The sequence below is a fragment of the Falco punctatus genome (genome assembly GCF_963210335.1).
Source record: "Falco punctatus genome assembly, chromosome: 2".
NCBI lineage: Eukaryota > Metazoa > Chordata > Aves > Falconiformes > Falconidae > Falco > Falco punctatus.
Window position 1 is genome coordinate 30,586,399 of NC_137581.1, and position 23,829 is coordinate 30,610,227.

The 23,829-nt window shown below is 47.0% G+C and overlaps 1 protein-coding gene across 4 annotated transcripts; it reads right to left on the bottom strand.

Annotated features, from left to right (window-relative positions):
• Window positions 1–4,621: 4,621 nt before the first annotated feature.
• Window positions 4,622–23,583, bottom strand: ARL11 (ARF like GTPase 11). Of its 4 annotated transcripts, none has more exons than XR_013925956.1 (2): window positions 11,383–23,583; window positions 4,622–5,697 (listed from the first exon to the last, which is right to left on the bottom strand). XR_013925956.1 is itself a non-coding variant. In XM_080375134.1 (2 exons), the coding sequence occupies exon 2, from the start codon at window positions 12,906–12,908 to the stop codon at window positions 12,303–12,305; it is 606 nt and encodes a 201-aa protein (XP_080231260.1). In that variant the 5' UTR covers window positions 12,909–23,130; window positions 23,243–23,583; the 3' UTR covers window positions 6,958–12,302. The 4 variants fall into 4 exon arrangements, 2 of the variants coding, with proteins under 2 accessions (XP_080231260.1, XP_080231261.1); XR_013925957.1 differs by lacking the exon at window positions 4,622–5,697 and adding an exon at window positions 6,958–8,487; XM_080375134.1 differs by lacking the exon at window positions 4,622–5,697 and having other exon boundaries at window positions 6,958–23,130; window positions 23,243–23,583.
• Window positions 23,584–23,829: the final 246 nt, after the last annotated feature.

Genomic DNA, 23,829 nt, shown 5'->3' on the forward strand with positions numbered 1-23,829 from the left:
AGGGAGATCCTTCTTGCCCTGGGATTACACCCATCACTGTTTCTTTCTGTTTGATGCAGTTAACAGCTGGTTTCCCCCGCATTTTATACTTCTGCATCCTGGTAGGGCTCCCTGAAATCTAGATGCAGCCTGTATTTTGTAACATTGAAAATAAGGGATAAAGTCCGTCTGTTCCCCTTGCTGTGGTGCCCCCAGCTTAAAGGAGAAATGACACCAGTGAGGTCTGGCCCTACTGTAACAGAATATTTGACATTAGTTCTCCGGGAACGGTTTCTGTGGTCTTGGGTTTTGTCATTTTAAGCACAGCATCAGCACATAGGACATCTCAGGGGATGAAATGTGTGTAGGGGGAGTCTTTGGACTTGTCAAATTCTCATGTTTAAATCTAATACATACAAAATTTCAAAAAGTGTAGCTTTGTCAAAAAAGGCAGTCTTCCAGTTTTTGCATCCCTCAATCTCTTGTCAACGTTTCACATCTCTGAGCCGTTGCCTTTACTAGTTTTGAACAAATATTAAAATTTTTAAAAATAAGTACTTAAACCCCCCTCTCTTCGTGTTTGGAAGGAAAAAAAAAAGAATTGCTGCTAAAACGCTTGCTGATGCTTGCATCTCACATGGAAAAATTTCCATCCAAAGGGCTTGTTTGTGAACTCACAGAAGGAGCTGGATGTTCCAACGCTGTGTCAGACACTTATCGATAACACTCACTTCCAGCTCTGTAATCTCAGCATTTCGGGGTTCTGTGCTGAAATGTTTAACCCTTTTGTGAGAAAAGGGCGCAGTCCAAGGGGAGTGTTTGGCAAGGTGGCATCTTGCTTCTGCAGTGGGAGCATGTTCCTACTTCCCCTGTTATCAAAGCGCTGGGGTTTTAAACCTGACCTCAGGTCAGCAGCACAGCGCCAGGTGTCTGCACTGAGCTTTGCCTGGCTGTCCAGAGCCAGGGAGGTGTTTCTGGGGAGCTGAGCCAGAGGTCTGTGCTTGAAATACTGTAAACTGATGGAAAGGGAGGAAATCGCTGCTTGTAGTGGTCACAATTTTCTCTGTATTTGGTACTTTAGTCAACATTTGAGCTCTTAAAACACTCCAGGAGTTTTATTGGCCTAAGGAGTTGCCTATTACCCTAAATTTAATAGAAGAAAGATTTGGCCCTTAACGATGGGAGAGAGAATTTGAAAATGTGAATCCTACAGGTTTAGATAATGGAAGTTCATTAAACTCAGTGTTTCTTCTTGATGTAACCTGGGGACAGCTTCTCGTGTACCAGTTGCAGGAATACTGCTGTAAGTATTCCTCAGGGCCCCTGAGCGCATCGGGTTTTTTCTTCTACCCCAACTCCCATTGCCTACTCAAAAAGAAACACCGCAAGCATTAAAGTGTTGATACTGAGAACTTGGGGGCTCTTTTCTTCTCCCCTCTCGGAGACCATGAGAAGGTTGCTGAACTGCATCAGTATTTCTCCCAAGCTAAGTTCGTGTGAGAGCTAGAAGCGTCAGAGAGGTAAAAGCTCCTCGCTGGGCAGGTTTTGCTGCCAGCTTCAGGCTCCGTGCCCAGGGACTGACCTCCCAACTCGGGCTGCTCCTCTCTGTTACACCTGAGAAACTCACTGTGTGAATAACTCACTCCTGACCGACTTGGTTTGGAGTTGCTCGGGGTTGCGCGGTGGGTGGCTGCCTCGAGGCAGGCTCGTCCCTGGGAACCAAACAACGGATTTGAGGTGGTTTGCTGCTTAAGAGGCCGTTGGTGGTATTTGCACTTTGGAGAAGGTGACTGATAATTTATAAGTGGTTAAAAACTGTCCCTTTGTGACATCTTATGTGGGTGTATCACTGCATTAGGCACTTAGGTTACTGTCACCAGATTTAGTCTGGTGATAAAAGTGGAGCTGGGAGTTTAGCTGGCCTCAGCTCATGCAGGACTGCTACAGTTAGAGCTCCCGTGTGCACTTCTGCTTCATTTCACAGATGAAAAACCACCTGGGAGAAGTAGCTCAGTGACCAGCTGTGTGCTATTGGGACAGGAGCTCTGGCTGGCAGCTGCCTTCCTCCTCCGTGACCTGGCTCCTTGGTTTCTGCTAAAAACCCAGGAATAAACTATTTGACCTATTTTGCCTTTGCCAGGGGTAAAGGTGGCTACTTGGCAGCAGTGGACTGTAAGTTGAAATCTAGCTTCCCTTTTTGTAACCTGCTGCCTGCTTGTTGGCAGGTATTGGGGCAGGACACCTCACCCCCAATGTGTCCTGGAAATCGTCGTCTCCATGTGGCAGCCTGAGCAGGTCAGGGAAAATCTGCTCCTTGGTGTACTTTCAGTAGGTTTCATTTTGTTTCTCGTGTTCCCGGCAGAAGGGAGGTGAAGAAAGCATTTTGCGAAGCTTTGTACAGTTGCTTCGTACAGTTGAGCTTTGGGTTTGAGGGTCACAGGTGAGGTCTGGAGCTTCTCATGGGGCTCCTCACCAGGGGAAGCCTCCTAGTGGCATCTCCATACATGTTTGAGACACTGCCTGTTCTGTTAGCTTGCGGCTTCGTAATAGGCACTTCCCTGCGGGACAACAGCATCTTGGGACACTTACCAATGAAGTCCTTGGCCTCGAACGCTGTACGGTGCAGTGCATCGCCCCAGCACCAAAGACCTGCCACCTTCTAAAGAGTCCAGAGGTCTACCTCAGGGTGCAACAGCTTCCCTCCAGCTCTGTAGGGATCACTGTGATTATCAATGCTGCTTCTGGAGTGTATCTCCAGCTTTCCAGCACCACCAGCTCTGCTGGAAAACATTTTTCCCATCAGCTGGGTGAAGAGGTTGGAGCAAACTCCAACAAGAACCATGTCCTAGCCTATACCTCACGTTCTACATAAACTCAGAGTTTAAAGCCTTTGTAATGCATATGGATATGAATGTATAATATCTATGTGTGTATAATGTGTATATGTATGTAATAAGTGTGCATAATATGTAAATATTTATCTATATGTAATGTATAATGTCAGAAGAAAATGCTGAGTGTAGGCTTAACATTTTAAACATACGAAAGGCAGCTGCAAAGCTGAAAAGAATAGATCGGTCCCCATGCCCACCAGGAATGAGACAAGAAATGCTGTCAGCAAAGGAGTCTAGATGGGATGCTAGAAAATCTGCTATGGATAGGGTGAGAGTCACCAGAGAAATACACCACCTTTGTCTTCCCCCGTTTAAGGACAAGTTGGTGAAGTCCCAGGGGAGGGAGCAGGGGAGCGACTAGCAGACCTGGGCATGGCCATAGCTTCTTGGTGTCCCCTCTTGCCTGGTGGGTACCAGGAGTTGTGTTTCCTTGGTGTGATGGGAGAGGAGGCCAGTGACTCCTCCAGTCTGTGGCCTGACTGTACGAGCTGGGCAGAGAACCGGCAGTTGTGGCCTGGCTGCAGTACAGAAAGATGGTGTAATTTGGGAGGGATCTCTCCCCTGTTTATCATTGACCTGTCACACGTATTACAGTCATGCCTTTGGCCCACAGAGCAATGCCCGAATTTGCTAAAATGGCTTGGAGTGCTCAGGGGAACGTCAGGCTGCAGGCTGAAACCCACCTCCCAGGCAGGAGCTTTGCACGGTTGCAGCAGAGCCCAGCCCCTGCTTCCCCCTACCTCCCGGCCACCCTGGCGGGCATAATCCCAGCCGCTCATTCCCCAGCCCTCAGTGGAGGGCAGTTTTGTGCGGCCTTGTAGGAAGCAGGGGGACATGGGACGGACACGTCTGGCCTGTAGCACAGCAGCCAGGCAGGCCAGCTGCTTCAGAGGCTTGCAGGGTGGTTGCCTGGAGGCTCGACCCCTCCAAACACGCAGGGCATGTTGGATGGAGAGGTCCCCTTTTTTCGGCTCCTGCATTTCATATCTCTCCTGCAAAAGCAGCTTGAATTTTTCCCCTCTTGAAGCAGGTGCTTCCCAGTGCTGCTCCTCTCTTGCAGGCTCCCACAAGTCCCACTCAGGTGTGGTGTCAGTGCAGGCGGTGGCACAGCAAGGTAGCAGGAGGGGGGTCTGCGCCCACCAGGGCAGCTGTTAGGGCAGGAAGGGTTTGCCAACTGCTGCAGCACCCACCCGCACCCCTCCCTGCCACCCGCGATCAGGACACCCCTGTGCTGCCCACTTGCTTTTTTCATTCCTTTCATCTGACTCCCTCTGCCAGGCTTCACGAGATCTCCTTTAGCTCCGTCGCAGATTAAATGCATTGCATCCTGAGCAGCAGCAGTTGTTGGGCACGGTGTTTTGGCTAGGGCTGTGGACAGGCCAACGCACGCTTCTGCAACAATTGCTGCAGTGTGGGAGTCTCGGTGTCATCAAGGTTTTCTGGAAGTTTGCTCCTCAAAGGGGTCCCTTGGCTCAAGAGCACCTTGTACCCAGTCCCTCCTGTTTGCTGAGGGCATTTGCCCAGCTGAGAGCAGGTGTTGGGCAGGATGCTGCCACTGAGCAGCTTGGACAGGACAGCAGGGGAAAACCACGTTCTTTTGCTTTCCAGCTCATACAGAACAAAAAAGGGGTTCTCCTTACACAGAGCCGGCCGGGGCTGTACTCCACCAAGTGCTAAACCAGCGTGAAGGCATGGCGAGATTCCCACCAGCCATTCCTGCAACTGACTCAGGTGAGCATCACCCTGCACATCACCAAAGCTAGAATGACAAAGTCTCCTAGAAAAATTGCTGTAGCTTTTAAAAATTAGTTTTATTTCGCCGCTTCTAAACAGTTAAAAATTAAAATGAAATTTTTTATGGAGCACTGATAGTTTCTGCTTCTGGGAGGATCTTTGTCCTGAAGCCACAGTGCGGAGTGTGTACTGAGGTATCGGCTGCGGCTTATTCCCTGGGACTGAACGTGCTGGGTTCAGTCACTGAATACAGAGATGCGCAGTGCTGGGAATACACAATGCTGTGGCCCAATCTAGGTATAAATAAGCCAAAATCCAGGCAGGGCATGACAAAAACAGTCTGACTCCAATTTCTTAATTTTTTTGATTCTATAGTTGATAACTTTAATGAGGCAGCCTGGTTTGGATGTAGCTTTTGTTTTGCAGCTGAGATTTCCTGCACTGTCCCTGTTTTTCAGGGTTTGGGGGTTTATTTTGAATTTTTTTTTTTTTTTTTAACAGATGTGTTATTTACATTGCTACTTTATCTTTCTTCCTTTTTAAAAGGTTGACGTGACTTTTAGTGCAGTACTTGTACTAGCATCAGGGGTATAACATGCAGCCTCAAAATTCACTGCATGTTCTCAAAAGCTCTTTCCTTGTGCCTATTTTCTTTCGTGGGGCACCTCACCTTCAAGAAAATGGCATGAAGCTCGGTTAAGTTCCAGCATCAAGATGAGACTAAAATAATTTAATTAGGATGCATCTCCCATGGGAAGGATGGCAGAGACCGTGAGATGCTCCTGCGTGGATGGCGCGTCAGTGGCCACGAACCGGGCAGCTGGGGCACCGCTGCTGCCTGCTGGTGACAAGATCAAAGTGACAGGCAAAAGCAGGGTGAGCCAGGGCCAGCCCTAAGGACACAGTAAGGCACAGCCTTCCCCAAGCCAGTCTGTGGCATTTTCAGCTTCTCCCTCTGGCTGAGGCCCTGATCTTTCCCGTAAGTTAACACTCTACGGAACCGTTCTCCTGCGGTTTTCTTGCGTTAGTGCTGTCAGCAGTGGCAGGCGCGCTCCCATGCAGCGGTGGAGGTGGCTAATGGGGTCTTCAGCTGTGCAAAGGGGAAGGAACAACACGGTTATTTGTTACCTGTGCTGGTGGTGCTGGGGGGACAGATAGCAACGTGAGCAATTTTCTTATATGGGATGAAGACAGGGTGCAGAAAAGAACAACAGGAATATTGAGGCCGTTTTCCTTATTGACGACAGAGTGGCATCTGATTGAAGTAAGTCACAAGTGCTTCTTCCCAGGGAGAAAAGAGGGGAGAATAAAGGTCTCTCTAAGGGAGAAAGCCCAGGGGAAACCAAGGGGCTGAACCAATGCCTTCCTGCCAGGCCACGGTGCCCACATCATCTGAAGCCCTGGGGCTGCCTGCAGCCACCTCCACCAGAACATGTCACCCACCCTCCTGATCGTTCCTGCCCACTGCCTTTGAAGAGCTGCTTTTTCTCAGGGGCACAGTAGATTTTGTCCTTATCCCTCCCAGGACAGCTCTGGAGGCTTGGGACCACTTTCCCGTGATTGCAGCCCAAAATCTGCTCCTCCTTGCTGAGCTTGCCTTGCTTTGCTGGTGACAGGTCCATCCCATCTTGCAGAAATGGGTCATCCTCAGGAATGGTCTCTTATATTTTGCCTCCGTATTGACCTTCCCCCCAGGAACAGGGGGAAGCTACTTCTCCATCCTTGTGGAAGCTCAACCCTGAGGCATGCTGAGCAGGTACCTTACAGCTGGTGTGGTGCCGGCCTCCTGCTCCAGCTCTGACCCAAACCTCATGTCTTTGGAAATACTGCCTGCGTTGGGGGATGGACTTTTAGCATTGGTCTTCATTTATGCTATTATCAAAGAAAATGGCTACTGTTAAGTGCTGTCAAAAGCCAGAAAATAATGAGGCCTAATTGTGTGTCTTTATGAGCAGAACAAGCCCTGGCCTGAATGTATGCCCCTGGGAAATGACAGCCCCACATCTGCTCTCAGCTGGCAGTTTTCTTCCCAAGGAAATCTTCTGTTTGGTTTTTCCAAAGTCCTTCCCCTCCATTATCAAACTTCACGTGGGCCCGTGCTGAGTTTGTCCTTGCACTGAAGAAACCAGCGGCTTCCCAGCCACGCCGTGGTGTGGTTAAAAAGCAAATACTGCTCCTACACCCCAGGCAAAGCCGAGCATCACTGCAGAGCCGCCCATCGCCAAGCAGGTTTTTTGTTTGTGTGAGTGGTTGTGGTCTGTTGAAAAAACCCAAAAACCTCATTGCCACATCCGAATGTGGTTAGCCAGCACAGGCCAAAAAAAAATTAATAAAAATCTGAGACCTAAGGGAGAATTTAAGAACACTTTATTAGCTTCAGGGAGATTGTTTCTCATGGCACTTAGCAGACAAGATGTTGATGGTGCCGGATTGATGTAAAGCACTAGAGCTTTGGAGGTGACGGGTGTCGGACTGGGTTGGAGCAGAGGTTTATGCTTCTGGTCCGGCCGCAGAGAGGCAGGCAGGGGCGTGGGCAGAGGGGGACGTGCTTGCCGCGTCCAGGTTGGTATTGCCTTTCATAGCAGTTGGCTAATTTATCGTTGGTTTTATTTTTCCCCCCCTCTCTGCATGAATTTTATACAAATCCCATTCTGTGCAGTATGAGGTGGGGGGGTGTGACATGTTCCCGGCCATGGGTGCATCACTGAGATCCTAACCCGAACACCAGCCTTCACCTGGTATTTTTAATGATACCCAGATGGCAAGCTCAGGGCTGTGGCTCAAGCAAATGCATCACGAAACAGTCAAGTATTGGAACGTTTAGATGAAGGCCAGTTAATTAACCCTTTGAAGGCTGCAACGCCTTGAACTGTAGTTTATCATTTGTCTCAGTCATAATTGCATGCCTGGTGTTTAATACAATTTGGCAACAGTATTAGTTTTTTTGAGAGGCGGTGTCACACGTGGTTTTGCTCCTTGTTTTTTTCTTGGCGAGTTACATGTGATGAATCTTTATAGGTGGTATTTCAGAGTTTCTTTAAGAGGAGGAAAGTAATTTACAGCTGTTAGGTGTATTAAAGCACCGATTAAGACATTCCACTGCATTATACAGCCCGTTTCCTAACAAAAGGGTTTTTTTGCAACTTTTTCTTTTTCATGTTGTATTTAAAAAGAAAGCTCTTCTTGGATTTTAAAAAATTCTTATTGACCTTTCTTCCTCCAGGTGTTTCCCAGGTCTCTGGCTACTGCCCTAACACTCCTCTCCCTGTGCCACAGCCGGTCTCACAGCTCCCTCTCATGCACCCCGTGGTTGCCCGTTCCCTCTTTAAATAGTTCATTGGCAACCGTTCCTGCCCTCGCCTGCAGCCCTGGGACCATGTGGTTCCCCTCTGATCTCCGGCCCTTCAGCAAGACCATGGTGAAATTCGTCAGAGAAGCCCCATCAGTAACTGCAGCATGTAGGTCCATCTGAAAACAAAGAAATGGTGCCTAGAGCAGAAATCAGCTAATGCACGAGTAGAAACCATTTTGTGTCGTGGACTGAGCTATGGAAGTTGTGAAGAGACTGGTGGAAAGGTGAATCATCCTTCCTGCAATGGTTTTACCATTGCTTGTGTTTTCTACCAGCTCGCTGCTTTCTTTCTCTCTGCAGGTGGGTGAAACCCTTCTTTTCAGGAATTAAAAAATAAATCTGTGCTGCGTTCATAGTAATGAAAAGGGTTTGTTGAAGCTGCTTTAAAAATCATTCCCACAGAAAGGTTAATAAATCAATGAGTAATTAGCTATGTTCTCTCATAAATGGTGTGAAAGATAACTGAAGTGTCTTGGTGCCCTCGAAAGAGTCAGCAGGACCTGGAGGCAGCTCCCACTGCAGTGATCCCTGCCAAGGAGAGAAGGGATGGGAGGTCACAGGGCTGGAGGAGTTGATGGCCCTGGCCAAGAAGGCTGCTCTGACAGCTCCAAGCAAGGGCAGATTCTTACCAGTATGGCTCTTCTCAGTGGAGTGGTGACTGGGAAGAATAATGCACAATTATGGATTCCAGTTACATTGCTGTAAATGTTAGTATATACCAGAGTGCCTCTAAAGGCGTTGGGCTGTTGAACCTCCATCCTTGGAAACATTCAAAACTACTGCACAAGGCTTTGAGCAACCTGATTTCAGCAGGGTTTTGGACTAGATGTCCTTTCCAAACCTTGCTGTCCTCTGAGTCGGCCACTTTTGCCAATACATTTAGCTCACAGATTCAGATGCAAGACCATGGAAAAGCAGACCACAACTAAATACTGACCAGGCCAGTTAAAAAGAGCTGATAAAGCTGTAGGAAGCTACTAGCAGAGTCTAGAGGTAGGACTCAAGCTGTAAGAAGAAGGGTGGCAGTGGGGAAAAACAGCAGCAAAACTATTCCCAAGCAATCCTTTTCCTTTCTAAAGAGAGCCAAGTAAATGCTTCTTACTGGGTGTGTGTGTGTGGGGGTGGGGGGGGGTGGGGGGGGGGGGGTGGGGGGACACGGGACACAAAACCAAAAAGGAAATAAAAGAGAAACATCCTGCTGTTCCAAACTTCTCCTTTTGGATTTGAGACAGCCAGCACCAGGGATAGCAAGTGGATGGGCTCAGCATGCAGAAAAGCTGCTAAAAAGGGATCTTGAGCAACCAGCGTGGGCTCTGAGGCCAATAACTCAAAGGCTACTTTAAATTTCTGAGGAACCTGAAACAAGGAAGTGTCCTAAGGATTTTTCTTTTGCCTGCAACTAAGAGAGAAGCAGTGTTATTTTAGAAATCAGCACAGAGGCTGTGACATCTATCACACACCCAGGAAGATGGAAACTGCTAAGTTTGAGGGTGCCGTCCTGGCTGGAGTCCATAAGCACAGATGTTTAAGGCCTCAATACCACTCTGTGTGGCCGAGGCTTTTCTGCAGAATTACCAAGAAAAAGAGGTAACAAACTTCCCCGCCTTGAGCTGGCTTCTTCCTGCAACCCTCCATGTTGCTCCCTCTGAACCAGGCAGGAGTTTTGACACTGGAGCATTTAAGTGCTGTTGGGTGAGCATCCTGCAGGCATTAGATAAGAGCAGTGCAGGGCTCATTAGATTGACTTGTTTATCACCCTTTCCAATGCAGGAGAGAAGAGAAAATAATTAGAAGTAAACTCTCTGTTGCTGTTTCAAATTTTATGACCCATCATTGTTTTGACAGTCTCTAACAATGGCATAAATGAGCTGAGCAATGTGACCAAGTGTCTAGCAAAGCCTTGTTCCAGAAAACAAGGATGGTAAATCACATGATGCCCTGGGAGACTGGGGTATTTTGCCAAATTACTGCTTCAAGGGAAGTGAGAACACTTGCAGCAACTGGGATGTTGCTTCATCAGTTTCAGGAATCCAGGGTTCCCGCTGCCACAAACGACCCTTTCTTCCCGCCCTCTTACCTTGCTATTTTAATTTTTAATTGGTGGTATCTACCGAAGTCTGGCAGTTGCCTCTATTTGCTGCCAGAGGAGCCTATTTTTTTCTCTTTAAAGGGCTTAAAAACTACTCACAGGGGAATGGGAAGGCTTCAGTGCCTTTTTTAACCACCAGCAGACAACCATGTAGAGCCAAATGCATGCATCAAGAGCCAATTATGAGTAAAACATCATCAGGACAACCCTTCAGTCTGTGTTGAGTTTAAACTATTCCTGATCCCCCACCTTAATGTACAATACTCTGCTTCGTACCATGTGAGACACAAGACTGAAACACCAGAAGACTCAATAAGGAGAGTTTTTTTGGCCTGGCAACGCAACACAGAGCCTTTTGCATTGTGCCTCTAGGACAGCTGTTCAAAATGGCCAGATGGGTCCCTGAGAGGTGCCTCTTTCATGTACTGGCGACTGGGTTGTACAGATGACCCGAGTTCGTTCCTGTCTGTCTAGGCATTAGCACTTGTGTTGTCTCACAAGAAATGCTTGGCCCAGCTCTGGCAGTCAGATACCTGAAACATGCATCACAGACTTGTGTGTTGTAAGCAAATGATGACCACTCACAACAAGTCAAAGGCAGATCAGTCTGCTTATGTTAACTGCAAAGATTTAAAGACAGGATTTTTGTCCTCCTTACCATGCACATAAATTTGTCGTGCCATTAATTATATGATTCAGCGCTGTTTAAGTATACTCATAACCATGATCACTTAGACTGGATCAACACTGGAGCACTATTTTATAGCAGTAATAGTTCTTCCACATTAACACAGCTAAAAAAAAATGTGACTTTTTCCATGGGGAAGGATTTCTTTTATTAAGACCTTCCTCAAATGTCAGATTCTGTTTCTTCATGATCATTTAAGCTCTCTATTCCAGCTGCTGCCTTCTATGAAATGAGTCTAATAACAGCACCAGTAACAGCTGGATGATTTATTCCTTAACAACTGTAAAATGCTCTGGTATGAACAGAAAAGGATTTTGCCATGTATTTCTCCTTGGTGTTTCTTCTTCCTTGAAAGCAACTGACTTCTGCTGCCTGAAAAACTTGTGTCCTTTCTCTCCTGTTAGCCCACCACTTTCATTCATTTCATAATAAAGTAGAAACCACTATGAAATGTCTTAATTTTAACCCTGAATAACAGAATTTTGGGTTCAGGGAGCCCTCATGCAAACACAGGTCTAATGGTAGGTTGAGCAGGATTGGGCAAAGACCGTCAGTGCCACAAGGGACACGGCCCCGTTGTGAGCTGCCAGGGGCATTTCAGCTGCTCCAGATGCAGCTGAGCATGGAAAGCCCTTTGATTACCAACCTGCCTGTGCCCATAGGCGCCCATAGGTACCAAACATTGCCTGTAGAGTCGTCTCATCCAGTTTCAAAAAGTCTGAGAGTCGGGGCTTTGTCTTGGCTGTTCAGGCCAACATGAGGATATTCAGAGGTTGACTGGCCATGCAGATGCATTTCCAAGCTTCCTGGAAATTAGGTTTGTTTTCTTTATATTTAAATATATTCCAAGGAAAATGAGGTACCATTTTCATGAAATCAGTATTTGATAAAAATAACAAATGGAAAGGAAAGACCCAAAACCAGAAATGTGGGAATTAATACATACACATCCTCAAACCGCATTATGCCATCGAATCCTGGCTTGTTTCCATGACTTGAAGTTTATACCCATAGATGCTGCAATAAAACCAATTAGCTGTTGGCCATTTCGAGCCCTGCGCTTACGCTGCTCCTGTTCAGCCATTCCTTTTAGCGGCTGCCTGCTTTTCCAGTGGATGAATGTATGATTCGAGCTGAGAGAAAAGCGGCAGGAGGCACATTCAAACATCCCCCTGGGGACCACGCCATCAGGAAAGCTGCATCTGGGCTGGGAGCTGCAGAAAGAAAACCTCTTCTGTCCCTTGGGCACATCTCTCTTATAATTTATATTGCCCTGGCAAAAAGCATCCCTGCTGAAGCACTGAACATGCACAAAATGGATGAGCAGAGCTGGTGACAGCAGGACAAGCTGCAGCTGGTGATGAGAGTCCAAGAGATGGGGCCAAAAAACGCTCCACGATGGGAGTTTTGCTTGGAGGTCTTTGTGGTGGGTTTCAGTGGTGAGCAGCTGAGTGTTTCGCAGCACATGCCAGCTGCAGGTCTGCTCATTTTAGGGGGAACCTGGAGGCTGGGATCCTCTGTGACAAACCTGTTGGCAGCGATGAGTGGGAAGGGTCCACTTGAGGTTCAGGTTTGCTCTGGACCTTGCCTCCTCCCTGCCGGCCCTGCAAGGGGCTGCTCTTGGGATGGGGAGCTCTGCTTCAGACCGCGTAGCAGCTCTCCCAAGATGGCCAGGGCTTCCTGCAGGCCTTGGCCAGTGTAGGCGCTGCAGCCCTGGAGCACCCAGCGGCGCCCTGCCAGCCGCCCCTGCCGCAGCCTCTCCCCCAGCTCGGCAGGAGCCAGCGCTCCTGGCACCTCCTGCTTGTTGGCCAGGAGGAGGACGGGGATGCCAGCCATGCTGGGGTGGCTCAGGGCTTCCTCCAGTGCTGCCATTGCTTCGGGCAGCCGGGCTGTGTCTGTGCTGTCGAGCACGAAGATGAGGGTACTGGTGTCCTCCAGGTAGTGAGGCCAGCTTGCCCGCAGGCTGCCTTGTCCACCAACGTCCCAGAGCGTGAAGGATACATGACAGGGTGTTTGCAGGGACTCCACGTTGAAGCCCACCGTCGGGCAGGTCTCCACAGCCCGGCCACTCTTGAGTTTGTACAGAAGGGTTGATTTGCCAGCAAAGTCAAGCCCCAGCATGACAACTCGAGCATCTCTTTTGCGCTGGCCTTTGGAGATCAGCTTCCCCATTCAAGACGCTGCTGCAACTGTGGCAAAAAAATCGCAGCCCAAAGGAAAGAAAACGTATCGCCTCAATAAAGTCAGCTAATAACATTCCAGTCCTGCTTCTCCGAGAGAGAATCTTAGGTTTGGTGAAGAAAGACACAGGCAGCTGGCTTTTGCTTCACTTCGTAGCTAAAATGAGGTGAGAGCTATTATTTATGAGATGTGGAGCAGAGCCAGGGAGCGCCGTTCAAAACAATTTCTATACTCCATCTCTGCTGCTGCTGCTCAGTTCTGTTTTCATTTGTGACCCGAAGTGATCAGTGCAAAAGAGAGCACAATGTTTCACAGGAAGAGGTGGGGAGATGGTGGACCAAGTTTCCTTCTCACCATGTACAGAAATAAATGAGCTTTTGTTCATTGGCTTCTCTAGGGGAAATCCACCCCCGGCAGGGCAGGACAAGGAGGAACCCGGGTTTCAGACCAGGGTTTACTCTGGGAATTTGCTGAATCACAGCTCAAGGGTGTGGATTTAAACATGAGCAACAAGACAACTGACATTTTTTCTGCCAGTCTTATGTTAAAAAGCTCAAACCCAATCTCTGTAGCATCAGCTTTTGCTACCTGTTGCACAGACGGTAATGACAGCAATTTAAAAAATGCACACGAGCATGCTTTCTTAATTTCTCTGAAATATGACTAGTTGTATTTCACCTTCCCTGGGGGTGAAAATCTACAAAATTCTTTACATCAAGGTGTTTGCTACATTTTTACTTTCATAAGTAAGCAAAGCCAGTCATCTGTGGCTGAGGGGGTAAAAAAGTCCCTTGAAAGAAGGGAAAAATGTTTAACAGGACAGCACCGCTTGAACTTTACATGCCGGAGGCAAAAATGTGCTGTTGAAACAGCTCCCAGAGTCACTTGTGCAAGAGCAGATGATGGCAGCCAGGCAGAGCTCCAGCAAAGCCGGTATGTACCTTTTTGTTTGGTTGGGTTTCACTCCTAAAAGGCTGCTCAGAGGTGTGCAGAACTGAAAGTGGCTGTAGATCTCACATCGTGGCATTAACACAGAGCTGCTCTCCAGCCACATTTATTTGAGAAGGAAATGTGATTCATCTGCGCTTCCCTGGGATCGCAGGGGACTTCCACACATCTGCGGGAGATGTGTTTTTTCCAGCAATGATCTCCACATGACAGCTCTGTGTCACAAGCCACCATTGTTGGGAAAGGAGTTCAGCACAGCACATGGAATGGACTGTCTGATTGGCAACCAGGTCGCTGGTGGCCGACAAGAGGCATATTTCTTTCTCTGGGGGCAAGATGTGTCAGTTTTCCATCTTTTAAAGAAAGATGAATGAGAAACAAAACAAAACAAAACAAAACAAGTAGTCCAGCCCAGACAGGTGGCATGGAATTGCAAAGTGTCCTACCAACCATGTTTTGCAAGATATTTCTGTGATACATGTCTCTCTTATAGTGAACTCAGAGAGCTGGTTGCCATCAAAAGCCTCCATGAGCTTTGTGCAGCTTGTGGATGTGTAAGACATGTTCACAGAATCACAGAACACCAGGTTGCAAGGGACCTGAAAGATCATCTGCTCCAACCTTTCCTGGCAAAAGCACAGACTAGACAATATGGCCCAGCACCCTGTGCGGCTGAATCTTAAGTGTTCAGTGTTGAGGAATCCACCGCTTCCCTGGGGAGATTATTCCAATGGCTGATTGTCCTCATTGTGAAAAAATTTCCTCTTGTGCCCAATCGGAATCTCCCCTGGAGTAACTTGTACCCATTACCCCTCGTCTTTTCCATGTGACTCCGTGTAAAAAGGGAGCCTCCATCTTCTGTGTAGCCACCCTTCAAATACTGGAACACGGTGATAAACCTTCTTTTCTCAAGGCTGAACAAACCCAGTCCTCTCAGCCTTTCTTCATATGGCAGGCTTCCCAGTCCTTTGATCATCCTTGTGGCCCTTCTCTGGACCCTCCTCAGCCTGTCCACAACTTTTTTGTATAGTGGGGACCAAAACTGAAACGCAGTATTCCAGGTTTGGCCTGACAAGCGCCGAGTAGAGTGGGATAATGACTTTTTTTATCTCTGCTGGTGATGCCCTTGTTGATGAAACCCAGCATCCTCTTGGCTTTCTTTGGTGCAGCAGCACACCGTTCACACATATTAAGCTCGTCCACCAGGATCCGCAGGTTCCTTTCTACAGAGCTGCTCCACAGCCAGGTAGATCCCAGCCTGTGCTGCACTCCTGGGTTGTTTTCCCAGAAGCAAGACCTAACATTTGACTTTGTTGAACTTCGTAATGTTCTTTTCATCCCATTCTTTCTGCCTATCCAGGTCTTCCTGCAGGGTGGCTCTCCCTTCCAAAGTGTCCACTTCCCCACTCAGTTTGGTATCATTGGTAAGCTTGATAGGTGGTTGTGGTACATATCTGTTTTATCTGACCAGACATTCATAGAACTGTAATTTATTTTAAGTAAACTAAAATATAGATACAGGAAGCAGGGGTGGAGATTCTACAATCTGATGAATAATTGAGTATTTGAAATATGATGTGATGGAGTCTTTATCGCATTGATCTCTAACATGCTACAGAAGTAGGCTGCTTCTGTAAAAACAGAAAAGAAAAAGAAAAAGAAGAAATAATGCCAAAATAAAGAATATAACTAGGGTACAGTTTTATTGAAGATTGCTTTCAGGTTTTCTATGGCACAGAACAGAGTAATTCATGGGCAAACAGAGGCAACTCTGTATTTTCTTCTTTGTACATTCTCATACTCATAGCTGCAGCCTATTTTCTTTCTTTCTGCCAATTATTCCAAATATGGGGTGCAAACTGCCTACATAGAGTCTGTTCCGCTCACAGCTGTGTTATAAAAGAATAGTATTTCCAATAAATAATACATAGGAGCAATTGCAAGTCTGTTTAAGAAAGAATGAAAGAAAAGAAAGTAAAAGCAGATGAGATGAGCTCTGAGTGAGTCTATTGCTGGAACAGAAAGGCCAATACACTAAATAATTCATAAATCATGTTCAGAGACCAGGACAGCTCCTACCCCAGCTACATCTTACATGGGCAGAACAAATTTTCTTGCCTTGTGCTTCATGTCTCTGAATTCACAGGAGCAAAGCCAATGGTCACAAATTCTGTTTATAATTTCATAAATTTCAGTCAATTTATTTGTCTGCTGTTTGTTAGGCATGCATTTCCCTATTTCTTAGATATTCATCACAAAAAGCAATATCAAGACCAGTACTATAGGAGAGAACCCTCCCTCCTCCCCATGCCCTAAAAATTCCAGTAACTGGAATTTTGTCCCAGTAACTATATCCACTGTCAAAGCGCTCTGCCCTCACTTCATGGGGTGCAGACAGGAGGGGTAAAGAGACTTTAAAACTGTAAGAAGTTTGTATTGGGCATAAGGAAGGCATTTTTTATGATGAGAGTGGTGAGACCCTGGCACAGGTTGCCCAGAGTAGTTGTGGATGCCCCATCATTGGAAATGTTCAGGGTCAGGTTAGACAGGGCTTTGAGCAGCCTGATCTAGTGAAAAATGTCCTTGTACATGGCAGGGGGGTTGAACTAGATGATCTTGAAAGGTCTCTTCCAACCCAAATCATTCTATGATCCTGTGATTCTATGACCTGCAGTATGACATGAGACACAGGCTTTGGAGAACAAGCCAATAGTTGATAGTTCCCTAAGGAGACCACCTCATTTCAGGGTTAGACCACAATGCTCTTAGCATGGCTGTCAAGGTAGTCTTCATGCCTGTGATGCCATATGGCAAAAGAGGGTGAGCTCTGAAGTAGGTAGGTCTAATTCTAACCAATTCACTGGAAATCGGTGTTAATTATGCAGCAAAGGTGGAGCTGAGTCCATCAGAAGCGCTTCTCAAGAAGGCAATGCCCCTTATCACACAGTACCAAACCACCAGAAGTAACTCTAATGCAAGGCAGAAACTTCCAAGAAAACTGTGCACTGATCTTTCCCTTTTGTAAGTGCAAAATTCCCATCAGTGGCCTCACAGGCACTGCGCGGCCACTGCTGCTCTGTCTCTTCCATTAGACATGCAGTAACCTTTGCAATCAAAGAGGTACTTAGAGGCATGTGAAAGCTTAGCTCCCCTTGTCACAGAAACCAAAGGATTATCTTCATGAAGACTATAAGCAATGTTTCATCCTATATAGTTTTCATCTAAAACTGAATTTCTTTGTAAATAGTAAGAGTATAATAAGGGTCATTTCTAAATGACCTCACAAATATCACCCCAAAAATATTCACAATATCTGCATGAATGTCAAGGCACTAAAGGGCCTCACCGGCTCTAACCAGCCTCCCTGGGGGGTTCTTACTGCGTCCTCAGGCAGTGTCCTCAGAAGTGATGCTGTGGAGCTCAGGAGATAGGTGCTTTCCCCCCAGCACACTCCTCCAACAGGCATGCCCCATGCCCCAGAGGGCACAGCCCTGTCCAGTGGTGGGAAGAGCTGAGGTGGGGGTCTGATCCAGCCCATGTCACCTTTTTGGAAGGCAGCTCCAGGGAAGACAACCCTCAGCAGAGCCAGGAAATAACAGGAGTAGATCTTAGTCCTTACCACGTGTGTTTGTCCTAATCGCATTTGCTTGGAGCAACAAGCAGATCTCAGTCCAGCAAAGGCAGAGCAGGCCTCACCACTCAGACTTGCTTGTGTCTCTGAGGAAAGACACCAAAGCCACCGCTCACCCAGCCCTGCCATTGTTTCCTGCAGGATCTCCTCACTATATCACACACTATATCCACACACGTGGAAGGACCACTGACAGAGGGGATGTGCAGACTAGCAGCTGGTGAGAAAGCTTGCTGGGAGAAGGAGGCCCTGGACACAGGTGGATGTTGACCTGGAGAGCCTACCTGTCTACCTGCTGCCAGTCATCTTGCAGGGGACTTCTTCCAAGTCTGAACTGTGAGAGCTTCTTGTACACCTGCAGAGGACCACTGGATCTGACCTAGCCAGGATCCCAAACTAAAGCCACAACTAAGCCAAATGCGATGGTTCAGGCTTAGAGAAATTTGGCCTTTCCCTTTTCTGCATCCTGGCCCATTCCTCTTGTTCTGCCCTGCACTGATTCCCATGCCCACAGAAAACTCACCCAGTGCTCTCCTGCTAACGGACCAATGCTGGTTTGCTTGGCACATGCCTGGGGAGCTACCTGTCCCATCAGGGTCAATGGGTAGCTGTGAAAGCCTGCAGCTGAAGGCAAGCTGCTTCCTTCTGAGACAAAGCCCTGGAGGCTTGAAAGCTGGCTTAGCCTACTCTGAAAGCTACACAAGAACAGCCACAGCCTTTGACACGCCTTAGAAAAGCCTGCCTGTGGTGACATCTCTTGGCAACATATGATTGCTCAAAGTTGTTGACCAACTCCCAGAAGTTCAGCGTGACAAAATTCACACAACAAAACGCACAGCAGATGCTGCCCTTCAGGTGCCCAGCAAGCACTCTGGTGCCTGCAGGGCATTCCTGGTGGGGTTGGAAATAGGACATTGTTGCCACAGTTCAGCTCAACCTGTGGTCTCCATTTTGCCCCTGCTTCTTGGGGCAAACATTTGACGAAGGAAAATGCTTTTTGGTAGCATAACTGGCAGTGGATTTGCTATTATGCTATTGGCTTTGTGCTTGCCTTATCACAGCTAACTCTGCCCAGGAGTGTGTTACTCTAGTTGGACAGCCCAAAAAGTCACCTGCTATGCCCTCACTGATGCCATGTCACAGTTTTCAAAGGTGAAAGCTTGGTCCTCGTTTCTGCTTAGTCCCCGCCTGCCTGGCCTGCTACGACCCCTGTGTTGAAGGCTGACAACCACTAGGTCCCTGCTCAACACGTTTGGATACCATGAAAGGGGCTGGGTGTTTGCTTTCCATTTCAGAGCACCCTGTTGTCAGCGAGGCAGACTAGCTGTTGCCTACCTGTTGCCCAAAGGTGTTTGGCCAGGAGCACTGAACTGGCCGTGGCTAAGGTCTGAGCTTGCTTCTGAGCTCTGCCTTGTAGAACAAACACGTTTCCCCCCATGTCACAGGTTTGGATTTGAAGAATACAGAATGGGAAATCTCAGTCAAACTTTCCCTACATGTGGCTATGGTCTCCAACAGCCTCCTGCTGGTGTTAAATTCAGTGGCACAACAGCTCAGCTTCTTCTGTGGTTGTGCTCCATGTTCACAGCAGGTTGAATGGATACAATAAGCTGGTCCTCATACCTGAAAATGTCAGAGTGCCCGGAACAGGTCCAAACAGAGTCTCCATTTGAACTTCTGTGAGCAGTGTTCTCCTCATCGTGACCCACCAGCACTGCCTGAAAGTCAACCATGGCATAGTGTTGATTGTCCTCAGCCCTCCTGAAAAGACATGGTATACACTCCAGGGTATCTGGAAAAGGTTTGATGCTTTTTTTTTTTTGTGGTGTTTAGTGAACGTTTCCCTGTTGTTCAATTCCTGTATGCCTCATACAGCTGAAACAGAAAGTTGTTGAGAAGATGTCAGAACCCTGAGGGTCTCAGCCTGTCCCCTTTCTCAGGGAGGTGCCTGATGCCCAGGGCTGGGGCTGTCCCTGCATGCCCCCCATCCTGCTTGCTCCCTGGCTGGGGACAGTGGAACAGGTCCTGGCTGCTAGACCCTACACTGACGCCCTGTTGGGAGCCCTCGTTGCACCCTGACAATGAGGTAGATGTGGAGAAATATGGCACAGAGCAAAGACTTTTCTTTTATGTTCTCAGCTATTACCTGGCAGGTGTTGCAAGAGCTGATGAGGAAAGGAAAAGTACTTACCTTGCTTTGATTTCTATTTGAACTACCATGTATTTTTGTATACAATTATGGAATATTTCTTATAAATATTGTTACTCCAATCTCTGCATTCATAATTTCCAAAGCTGTTTAGAATTTTACCAGGATGCAGGTCCTCTCTGTAGACTCCTTTATTCAAGTGCCCCCCAAATTGTTTTAGTTTTTCCCACATCAGTTGGCAATGCTCTTTACTCTTCCATCTATACCACTGAAATTCTCATTCCAGGATCTTCTTATGTCTTAAATGCACAGATCTTTTCCTCCTCGACTCCTAACATGTCAGCTTTGTCTCCTCAGAGCAATTCAAAACCGAGCTTCTTTGGTTTCCCTATCTATCCCAACACCATTGCTCCCTTTTCTGAGATTATTCATTAGTTCTTCCTCTTACAGTTGGTCTCTAGCCCAGTTTAGGTCATATATTCATCTACCCTACATATTGCATACATTCTATTTTCACCTTAGAAACTAGTTAAAATACAGCTCTGACTATCTTGAAATGCTTTAATCTCAGTTCTTGTTATTCTTAGTGTTTCCAGTTGAAAAGAAAAAAAAGAGGAAAAAATGGGTACACTTACAAAAATATCCGTGCTACCTGTGCCAAAAAAGGCTTTTACTCATCCTCTCATGTATCCTAGTATTTGTTCCTCCATCTGTTGAATGTAAAAGGTATGAAGCAAGGAGTGGTTTGGATTTATTTTTTATACTGTTCCTTCAGTTGCTCAAAAAGAAGCCCTACAGAGGCTAATGCTGTTTAACCATACTGCCTACCTGCACTATATGTAATATAAGTAATATATATAATTATATATATATACATAATATAGGAAATACCCGTTACTTCTATGGGAAGCAAAAATCACAGCTTGGAAGTATGCTGACAAAGCTCAACCCTCCATATCAGTCTGGAGGAAATCCTGCTTTGCAATATACCAATCCAGTCCCCCTTAAGGGGACTCATTCCCTCATTCCAGACCCACAGGAAGAAACGTGATTAAAATGACAGTGTAAGCACAGACCTGAAAATGCATTTTGTACTACTTGCCAAGTTCCAGAGCAACAGTGGAGCCTCGTTCTCAGTGTTCCTCAGATTCAGGGGTTTTGGATGCAAGGTTTTATTATTTGTTTTTAGTTTTTGCCTTAGCTTACATGTTTAGGACATTTTTATGATAATAAAGGAAATGTATTGAAAAGATACTGGAGATTATTAACAAGAATGAAAGCTACAAACTGGTCTTTACTACCTTTCTGTCTGGTAAAACAGATGAAAGCAAAGAAAATCTGTGCAAATTCAGAAGTTGCATTTTATCTGGCTGGCCACAGAGTGTCAATGTTACCCTACACATTTCTCAACGCAGAGGCTATCTCCAGCAGAAACTGAAGATGTCGGAACTCCTGTTTTGACTTCGGGAGGACTCAGGGCCCTCAGGCCTTTGGCACACTTTCGAAGCAGGATCACTTTGAAACGGGTTTTGCTGAACAACAGCTGTACGTATATTTTGTGTACCTGTTCTTTCACATCCATAGAAAGCTGATTGTGAGGACTCCAGAAGAGCTGGAATAAGATGCCAGCTCCAAGCAGGTGACATTTAGCTCCAGATTGTTTTCATATCAGATTTAGCTGGCATCGTACCCTACAGCTCTGCAGTTTCAATGAAAACAGTTAACCAACTGATGGAAAAAAATAATGCTGCATGAGGAGGAGAGAAACACTTTGAAGAATACCCTTCAACAAGTCACTGACAGTTGCCATCAGGATTCTTCACTGTTCGTGGTCACTTACAGAGCTATAGACACTGAACACACTTTTCAATCTACAACTGACAGAATTACAAATTCTCCTAAAATTGGATTTATTTATGACTACACGCACCTTTGTGATCTCTAGTTTCAACAATGTATACCTAGGAATGAAACTGCTGATTCAGGTTGCATTAGAGTTGGGGGTGTAATTCCATGCCAAGCTATTGTCCTTTTCAAATCTCAAATGTTCCCAGTTTGATCATTTGAGAAAAGCACTTCATAGTCACCTGCTACTGTTATTGAAAGAGATGTAAACTGAAACTATGAGTGTAAGAGAGAGGAATTAGCATCTAAGCTAATCCACCAAAGTCAGCAACGTTACACACATTACCTATACTGTCTTAAGTAATAATTCCTTTTTTTCTATAAAACTTGTCTCTGAATATCATTGTTTTGCCTCGTTGGCCTTTGTAATGCTTTCATAACATTTTCAGTCTGTCATAACTTTTAAGATGGATATAAGGTTTCATATCCCTTTTCCTTCTAGAAAAAATAATGGGGGAAAGTTGTTTTTCTGTTATTGTTGGCTTTTACAAAAAGCCAAACTGAAAGCAAAAGAACTGAAACTAGTTATTTTCAAGATTATAAAATTACTTCTCCTCCATACAGAGCACTTTTAGCTGTTTCAGCTAATTGTAAAGCTCAGACACAGTACAAACTGCCTGCAAATACTATGTAAGGACTTACTGCATACAGTAAAAACTACCTGGTGAAACTAACAACAAGAAACTTAAGTCTATGTGAATAAAAATCCTGACTGGGGGCTTGTGTTCCAGTACTTGTTAAAACAACTGCGTTTCTGTATATTGTAACTAAAGCAGCTCAGTTCTACAGCACTCAATAGGATCAAAGTTCTGTTTACACAGCTCCACCTTTGCACCATTTTCTAGCAACGTCAGGAAAGGCAGTTGCTCTTGACAATTCCTCTGCAGAGCCATAAACACGAGCTGAAAATAAGTGTTGTATATGTTCCCTTTCTGGCTCTTTTAAGGCTTTCCATGGAGGCTCTGATTGACACTTTTCCACCTATCTTCTTATTTATGCTTCTCTTTTGGTTGCTCCAGAATTTGCACAACCTATTCAGCAGTGTCTTCCTTATGCCAGCTAAAGTCACTCAACAGTGCAGTAAGCAGGAACTTGGCAGGGGAACAAAAAAAAAAGTATCTTTTTATCCTGGACCTACTGCTGTGCTTTCCTTGCCACATATTCCAGGGCAGAACTACTTCAGCATTACTGATTCCCTCCCAGAGCAACCAATCCACACTTGATTCCTGGGTACTGACAATTAATTGTTTTTTTCCCTTTAATTATAATTTCTTCTTTAAACAGCTTTCCCCTAAACTGACCACCCCCAAAACAGATGGATGCTTCTAGTGGGCTCTACGCTACTTGTTTTATGTTTCAGCTCCATCGGCTCCCTACTCACTGCAGACTCCAGCTGCTTTCTGACCCCCTGCACAGTCAGGAAAATAAATAAATGTTAAGAAAAGCAGATGCCATTTCCTGGTAATAACGTCGTGTAACAAAAGAGCTCTCTTGGGAGGGCTGGTCTCCAATCTTCCTTTTCCTGGATCCTCCCCCACAGGTCTGTCTCCTACTTGATCTGAAGGTACAGACACGGGCAACTGTAAAGAGACAAGATTGTGTCAATGCTAAATTCTAACAGGTACTTACATACTGGCTAAAAACCTTTAAATGGAGATAAGTCTTCTGACACAAGAAGACCGTTAACACTACCCCTAGGATCCAACCGGTTGCAGATGTTACAGGCGCTAGCCTGAAGCATAACAAGCACAGATCTTGCCGCAGCCCAGCGAGATCCTGCTTGATCGCGCCCAGGACAAGACGGGAAGCCCGGGCTGGCCGCAGCCCCACCTCATTCTCCCCTCGCCTTCACGCTCATGAAGATACGGGAGCAGAAAGGCGCCATCCGGCGGTGCCGCCGCGGGGAGCGCTGCCCGTGCCCTGCGGCCCGGCCCTGCTGCGATCCCACCGAGCAGAAGCAGCCCGCGGGGCCGCCGGCCGGGCCCAACCAGCCACGGAGCACCGCCCCGAGGCCTCACACGGACCCGCGGCGCGATGGGACGGGGCAGCCCGCCGGGCACCACCGAGCGCACCCAAGGCGATGCCTGCGGGGGGGCCAGCCGGGGCTGCGCCGCAAAAGCAGCCGCAGCTGAAGGGCCAGGAGGTGCGGGCGAGCCCTGCGGACAGGCCCCCGGCACCACCCGCTCCCCCCTCACGGCGGTGTCAAAGGCCACCCCGGTGGCGGCTCCACGCGTGAGGAGAGAAGCCCGGCGGGCGGGGTGTCACGTGCCCACGTACCC